The following is an 8,469-nucleotide window of genomic DNA, read 5'->3' as shown; positions in this document are numbered from 1 at the left end:
TCTGAAATGGCTGCTACTGCTAGAAACGTGTCTGTAAATGTATACTGACTTGAATAATAAACGTACTTCATGTTAAAAAGCATAAGAAGCTTACAAAATATTGATTTAAAAGGATTACGTGCACACCTTTTTCACTGAACTACAAGAGTAGGAAGGGTCTAAGTCCAGAATTTTGGGTTCTTCTACAAAGTGAAAAACCTATATGACAAATTCAGTTTTAAGAACCTGTGTACAAATGTCTTATTCAGCTGTTCATGGAGAGAAATGGAGGGCATCATTACAGTCTTCAAACTTCACTTTGAACTTTCTTTTCATGTTTCAGAAGTGTACCAAAAGCTAATTTTGGATAGCTTAATTCAATCAAAGAGACAGTACGAATTGACGTCTAAGCAGGAAATTACCACTTTTAATTTTCAAAGCTGTTGTGTCCTGATGAGATTTAAAAAAATCATTTTCAATATTTGAAAACATTTGAGAAAATGAAAGCGTCTCAAGATATTACAGAAAGTCAGTAATGAAAACTATTATAATACAACAGTACTCATTAGCTCTAATAAAGCTAGGTTAGTCTGTGTTTTCACTACAGACCCCACTTTTCAGATTACATTATGCCATTAAAAAACTGTTTCTTAGTACACAACGTTCTAAACACTGAAAAACTTTACAAATTTTTTTAAATCAACTCAATTAGATTATTGCAAAAATTACTCAACGCTTTTCTGCTTAAATCTATGGGGTTTTTGCAAACCATTTACCTGGAACATGGAGTCATTTTTGGCATTAAACTTTACTTTGGAAGTATTATCCATGTTTTTTATCAGGCATACCAGTATTTTTGTAGTCATATCACTTTAACAATAGATAGTTCCATATCTGCAATATCAATATCCGATATTCCCTGTGGTAAATGGGATACCTCTACAGACATTTTATAAAGGAACCATTATGGTTTGTTTTCTCAAAAAGTTATTATCATGTATGTTTTTAAAAAAGCATTTTGAAGAAACTCATGATATACTCAACGGTTTACAACATTCAACTTTAAAACGTGTTGAAGTATGCCAAGCACTGTAATATGAATTGAAATTAAATTCAAAAAGTGTTTAGAAATACTTTCCTTAGACTCTTAAGAACATTGATATTTATCACAAAAGTCACTTTTAAACATAAAAGTTTAGACAAGTTAGATATTAAGATCAAAACTCATTCATCACACTTTTGCTCACTGCTTGTCAGTTTGACAATTCCCACTGTGTATAATCTCACCCTTTTCAGCAGACTTCTGTAATATCACAGCTCAGTAAGAATTAAGACAGAGTGGCAGTCTTTGTTTTCATCAGCTAGCTGTTGTGTATACACTGTATATAATGCAATAATCAACAAACAAGACAGCATGGAACCCATCTTCCAGTATCAAAAAAAGCTTTTTAATAAACTAGAAATGGCAGCCTTTGTAAGAAGTTTTCTTCACAGTTTTACAGTTGATAGCATATATTTAATAGTAACAGGCAGAAAGCCCTAAGGTGTTTATAAACATACTTGAAGAGAGTACTGATTGCTGCACCCAGAAAAGCGGTGGCAGCCAATTCACCTAAGTGTCATTCATGGCTTGGAAAATCCAATTCAAAGAAATAAAACTGTTTTTTTTTTTTCTATTTTGTAAAAGTAGCACTTGACATAACACAAACCAAACAAACCCGTGGAGTTGAGCTCAGTACTTCTCTCCGTTAAGTAGTCAGTCAGTCAAGTGAGTTCGCTGTTAAATGGTAAAGTCTCAGCTAACTCAGTAATCACCCTTCAACTTCACTTGTGACACTGTAGAAACAGTTTTTTTAACATAACACTGGAAAAATTATTAAATACAGTTTCCATCATCAAAGAAAAGTTTTCAGCTATATCTGCTGCTTTCACTGGGACTTCGATTCTTAGAGTAACTGCGATCACTTTCACTGTCAGAGCCATAAGATCTACAAAGAAAACATTAAAACGCCTCAAATTGTATTTTGAGCTTCAAATTCAAAATTGCATCACGTAAAAAAGTTGTCAAGACAGACACGCAAGAGACAAGAAGAAAGCATACAGTCTTTCACAGGATCATATTTCATATAACTGAAGCATTCATTAAAGTACACTCAATATTAAAATAATCAGTAACTTTACACGATGAACACCCTGTGTAACCCAAGCCAAAGTGTGTTTGTAACTACAGAGTTTCTTGCTTTCTCTGATACAGCTAAGAAATCATCCAAAATAACTGATCTTGTAAATGCTAATAGCTGACTGAGAAGTGTATTCTAACAAACATAATTTTATATTGCAAGTGTTTCTCAACTAAGACAATTTCACAAATCCTTGCTTTATATGCTGCAGTTTTTCATTTGAAGAAGGGTCTTAAGAATTAGGCCTAGGACACACACAACAACAGGACTGTGTGAGTGTCTGCAGAGTGGAAGTTGTAAATTAAAATGTTTTGGCTTATCCAGAAGAATTCTAAGCTCAGCACCTGGCCAAATGTCAAGATAGACTCCAGATGGTTTCAGACAAGCTACAGGGCATATTCAAATTACACAGAATAAACTTTCACTGGAGATTTTCTAGCCTCGTGCCTGTAAGGAAAGCTTTCTAAATGAAAGATGAGCATATCCTAATCCAACCTTGTTTCCCTGAAGCTTCCCAACATCCTAAACCAAGTCTATTTCTCCATTCTTCATTAAATTGCATTCATTTCCCCTCAAAAACAAGATGAAAGTTGTCTTACTGTCAGAACTAGATGGGGAAATGGGCGAGAGCAAAGTCCATTAAGAGTTGGTACAAAGTTGTGAAAAAAATGAGTATGAGGACAGCAGAGGATGAAAATTTACAGCAGTCTTAGAGATCTGCCTGGTTTACCACTGACCAGTGTGGGATATATTACAAGGTACAAAACAAATCATCACTGATATTCAGTATCTATGTAAATCTCTCTCTCTCTCTCCTGTTCAACTTCTGGTCTTTGTGAAATGTGCTTGCTTACGCCTATATAATTCCACCAGACTGAGTAGAAGAAAATTTATCCTGAATTCATCAGAAGCATGCTGGATTTGCAGGTAAAATGTTCTTTCAAAGTACCTTCTGGGAAGTTGAAAATTAATTCTGGATAACACTGCAATTTTTAATTTCCCTTCCACATTTTTTATTTTAAAATCCACTTTTCAGTCTCACTAGAAAGAATTTACCATTAAATGGAATTCTTTGCATACCAGGTAGCTTTTAATTCATAACAGGACACTTGATTTAAGTCTTGAGAGCTAGTTCATTGTAGTTTTTAAGGAAATTATTTAAAATTATTAAAACATTTAAAATTATTAAAAAACCCCAAATGTGCTTATTTTGAATGCATACATAAAATCAAATGGAGCCTTCTCAAATCTTTCTTATCTTAGTTTCTTCCCTAGCCTCAAATTTAGTATGTCAGAAATTCCAATTTCCTCACTCACACACTTACTCCAATTTTAATTGGTTTTAATTATTACTTTTGGTAACAAGGTATTTTCTATGCTGGGGGAGGAGGGGAACCATTAGCCTTCATGAACATCGTAAGTATGTATTTATGCATAAATACAGTGACAAAGTCATGCTAGCAAAAACATACCTGGATCGCCTATCATAACTTCTAGATCTTCGATAGCTGTCACTCCTTTTACTTCTACTTCGACTTCTGCTATAGTAACTATCATACGTGTATGACCTACTTTAAAGAGAAAAGACAGTAATTGTAAAGTTAAAATTTCTTGTCTAAAATGATATTTATTTTAAATGTATTTTAAAAACATTTATATTCAGAGATGAGTGGCTATACAGAAACTACTTTTGAAGGACGTGGCAAACAATAATTCTACATTTTATAAAAGTTTAAACACAAGAAAAAGTATCTTCAAAACAACAGTAAAAATCTCAAATTTATTAGTCTAGGAAAAAAAATCTTATTACACATTTAAAAAGTTTTGTGTTTTCTCTACAAATTGTAGATGCAGTAAAAATCTTGTTTGCTAATACTTCTGAAAACAAGTAACAAAGTTATTCCATTTATAAGTCAATTTTATTTTAACAGTAAAGGGAAACGTGTTCACTATTACTTATCTCATATCATCACCTCTAACTAATGCCAGGATGATTTGGTTATTTTCAGCTTTTAAAAGGGTCCTATGTTGATTTTGCTTTGATTCAAGTTGCTATCGTGATACTGTATTTTTAAGTACCATAGATAAAGGGGTATTCTTATACTAAGACATTTTTATAAGTAGTACATTTATTGCAGAGTTTACATAAAACTATTACCCATACCTGGATCGACTGTGATGACCGTAAGAACTACTTCTGGATCTACTTCTACTATAGGTTCGACTGACAAAAACAAGAACACAGAGACATTTCAAGTTAATCAGAAACAAGTGCTGAAGAGAGCGGGGGAGAGGGTAAGCGAGAGGAAAGGAACATGTTTTGCTCAGAATCCCTCATCATCCATACTACAAACCATTAAACAAAATTATTTTTCAGTAACAGGAAATTTGAAATCTGACTGTTTGAACTTGCACATTTCAAGTAGATACTTCAGACTGCAGTATGCATAGCTAAGCACATTTCCAACTTGCTCAGAGATTGAAGCATTGGACTGCTGTGCCTAATTTACTGGTTTCGTAACACACCCCAACACTATCTCCAATTAGAGAAAAACTTACCTACGACTCTTGTAACTGTGGTAAGAACTACTTCGACTTCTTGACCGATCTCTACTATACCATCCTCTGCTTCGGCTTCTTGTATAGCTTCTTGACCTACAATCAATGAACAACTTTGAAAAGCACAAAACAGAATACAACTGAAGAGAAGATCAGCAGAAAACAGGAAGCGAAAAAGACAAAGCTTTATAATGCTTAAGCTGAGTATTTATTCCATATTTTGTAAGTGAAACAGTGCTGTTTAGAAGAAAAACATGAGCTGAAAAAGAAAAACATGCCTTAAAATTATCGAACTTTCAAGTTAACATGGTAGGCCATGGGAATAGCAAAAACTTCTTACCTATATGAATATGTAGAACTTCGGGACCGACTTCTTGAGTGACTGTAAGATATGGACCTTGTTCTGTGTCTGGATTTAGAATCAGATTTACTTCGTGACCTACTGAGACTCCTGGATGGGCTATTGTCATCTCTACTTGGAGATTCTTCTTCACTGGAACTGTCTTGGTTCCTTGGCCTTCGATTTAGCCGTGCTGTTTTTCTAACTTCATCAAACAGAGATCCAGGCCTTACTTTATTTTTAGCTTTTATTTCAATTCTTAAACCTGCTGGTTTAGGCTCTGGTGCTGAAGCTACATTCTTAACTTCTGCAGCAGTACTAATTGTTGCTGGTTGTAAATTACCAACACCTTGCAAAGGCTTCCACTTATTATCTATCATATTGCTCTGTGTATTTTCAGTAATTTCACATTTTAAACTACAGTTTAAAGACACAGGGACAGAGTTACTTTCTTGCCTTCCCGTTTCTTTTTCTTCTTTAATATTAATAAAGTCCGTAATACTGTTTCCCAGTTTGACAGCATCTTGTTCAGGGGTCTCAACCTGTAAATCTTTGTTTATACTAGCACTTAAAGCCTGAGGTTTAGCGGTGAGAACGACAGGAGACAAAATGTCCACATCAACCTTCCCTGGTGAGTTACGATCTGGAGTACAAATCTCCATGTTGTCATCTGTCTGAATAACATCTTCCAATCCGTTCTGGTTACTTTCTTCAGCTTGTTTAATCTCATTCTTGCAAGTGGTCACATTTATTCCTGAGTTTAAAATACTGGTTGAAGCATTTGTTTCAATGCTATCTTTATTAAGGTTACTGTGATCTGGTGAGGCACCACATGTAGTGTTTTTACCTAAAAGGTTTTCATCCGCACAAGACTTTTCACCATTTCCCATTTCATCTTTGACTATTTCATCCTTTTCATACACTTGTTTATCCTTTATGTCCCTGGTAAGCGGCTTTTCTTTTTTATCATCCTTGGTAACCGGCTTTTCATTTATCTCATCATCATCTTCTTCACCAAACTCCAGTGGGGGCTGCCAGTGAAACATTTCTTTTCTTTTCTGAACTTTGTGTTTCTTCTCCTTTTTCCCTTTTGATTTTTCTTTTGCTTTTTTGGAATGTGATTTTTTAAGAGTTTTTTTCGATCCATGTTTGTGTTTTTTTGACTTTCCTCTAATGTTTGTTGAGCTAGAACAAGAACTCTCAGATTCAGAAGATGACAACTGTTTGCTTGTCTTCCATGCACAATCAGAATCCAGAAAGCCTTCTGAAGAATTTGACTGTTTTTTTATCCTTTTGGTAACGCTAAGCTCTGTATCAGATCCTGATGTGGCCTCTCCTTCTTCTTTACTGGAGGAGGGTCTGGAGTCTCCCCTATTATGCCTTGCCTCTCCTCTTTCGGAGTTTGATTCAGAGTCCCATTTACTACCTGAATAGGATTTTCGTTTAGTTTTTGCACCACCTCTAGGCTGCTCAGAAGATTTCTCTTTAGCTGCTTTCTTTTTAGCATGATCAGAATCCCGCTCACACTTGGATTCCTCCTCCCCTCTCTCAGAACTTAAGCTATTTTTATCCTGTTTCTGAGTATCTCCTTCTAATTGAAAACGGCCTTCTTTTTCTTGGACTACTTTCATTTTGGCAGAACGCTCACTGTCAGTAGAGAAGTCTGAAGATGATAAACTGTCACTCTCTTTCAATCCTTGAGAAGACTCATCGTAGTCTTTTGTACACTTATAAGGGAGAGTACTTTCAGAGCTCGTTTCTTGCCTCAGTTTAAGAGACCGAGCTTTTTGATCACTTGACATGGATTTTCTTTTGTTTCTGTGCGTATCATCATCACTAAGGGAATAATAAGATGTTGACTCGCTATAACCTGACCTGTCACTGCGGTATTTACTCAGTGATGGTGATCTACCAGAAGAACGAGATTTTGTCCTAGAGCTAGATGGACTTCTAGATCTTGTATAAGATCTTGAGTATGACCTACTTCGAGAAGACCTGCTTCTTGATCTCAGCCAACTGTCTGAGCTTCTGTCACTATGATATTTGGAATAACCGCTTCGATCACTGTCTGAACTCCTTTGTCGCTTATGATATGAGGAAGAAGTGTTGGCCTCTTTAATGACTACTAAATTGTAATTAGTTTGTGTAGGTATTAAATGGGTTGTTTTAGCTTTCATTTCCTGAATTCGCTCATAAGATGGCTTCCATGGTTTCTGCCCAGGTTTCCACCTCGAAGGCGGTGGACTATCACTTAAGGGTATAACAGGGAGGTTTTCTGGGACAACTGGTGGTACGACAATTTTATCACTTGGGAGTATAACTGCTCTTACAGGCTCAGCAGTCTTGTTCAACTTACTTTCATTTAATCGTGTTGAAATATTTCGTGGAGAATTGGAAACCGTCTTTTGAAGCCTAGGGTTAGAACTTGACCTTGACCTGCTTCGAGAACGCGATGATTTAGAGGCTGATCTTGATCTAGAACTTCTTCGGGAATAAGATCTTGATTTAGACCTAGATCTGGATCTGGACCTGGACCTGTAGTATGATCGAGTCCCTCTGCTTGATAAAGTGGATGAGCTCTGGTCTTCCTTATCATTAGACCAGCCTCTTCTGGATGAATGTCTAGAAGACAACGAAGAAGAACGAGATTTCCTCTCACGATCACAAGATGATTTTGTCCTCCTGAGGAAGGAATGAGAGGATTCTACATCTGATGAGGCTGATGTTTTCTTTTTTTTTGTTTGCTTGTGCTTCTTGAAATGCTTCTGCTTTTTAGATTTCTTTTTATGTTTCACCTTCTTTTTCTCTTTTCTGTGCTTTTTGTGATGGCTAGAATATCTCACAGTACTTAGATCAGAGTAACCGTTATGTGACCAGGATCTTGATCTCCGGGATGCACTTCTTTCATCCCATCTGCTTGTACATGGGTCACTCAACCTAGAAAACAAACAAGCAAGCCCCACACTAAGTGGAAATTATTTAAAAACTTCAGATAAAATAAGTATTTTCCCCACCTCCTATGCAATTAATTAAGTTAAAAAAAAAATTAAACACACACACCCTTTACTACCAGACAATTGTGTTTTGACTGAGCTTGTTACGCTTGTTAAGATGCAGAATTACGTTACTATCAAGAGAGCTACTTCTCTATAAGAAATTAATCAGCCTATGTCAGCAAATTTTGCATATTGTATAACCAGTGCAGAGATTTAATGTTTTAACTACCCTAGTCCACAGGACTTTGACCTCTACCACTACAGGATTCTTAAACCACGTTTAAATACAAATTATAAAACATCATCTTATTTAGTATTCTTTTAGCTGGTATGCTGCAATACAGCAATAAACTGAATACACTCAGTATATAAAAAAAACCTATCAGAAACATTTGCAATTATTCAGTAATGGTTA

General features: G+C 35.6%; 1 protein-coding gene across 4 annotated transcripts in view; it reads right to left on the bottom strand.

Annotated features, from left to right (window-relative positions):
• Nucleotides 1-1,804: 1,804 nt before the first annotated feature.
• NKTR (natural killer cell triggering receptor) overlaps nt 1,805-8,469 on the bottom strand; it is a 42,715-nt gene continuing 36,050 nt past the window's right edge. For all 4 annotated transcript variants that reach the window (XM_010561410.1, XM_010561419.1, XM_010561429.1 and 1 more), the window contains 5 exons: nt 5,059-7,995; nt 4,719-4,814; nt 4,324-4,383; nt 3,632-3,730; nt 1,805-1,967 (listed from right to left, as the gene is read on the bottom strand). In XM_010561410.1, the coding sequence (XP_010559712.1) occupies nt 1,889-1,967; nt 3,632-3,730; nt 4,324-4,383; nt 4,719-4,814; nt 5,059-7,995 (3,271 nt within the window). In that variant the 3' untranslated portion in view covers nt 1,805-1,888. The remainder of the gene's footprint in view (nt 1,968-3,631; nt 3,731-4,323; nt 4,384-4,718; nt 4,815-5,058; nt 7,996-8,469) is intronic.

Source organism: Haliaeetus leucocephalus, unplaced genomic scaffold (assembly GCF_000737465.1).
Source record: "Haliaeetus leucocephalus isolate CR32 unplaced genomic scaffold, Haliaeetus_leucocephalus-4.0 Scaffold0, whole genome shotgun sequence".
Lineage (NCBI taxonomy): Eukaryota > Metazoa > Chordata > Aves > Accipitriformes > Accipitridae > Haliaeetus > Haliaeetus leucocephalus.
Note: the sequence above shows the minus strand (reverse complement) of the source record. Positions and strands in the feature narration are given on the sequence as shown.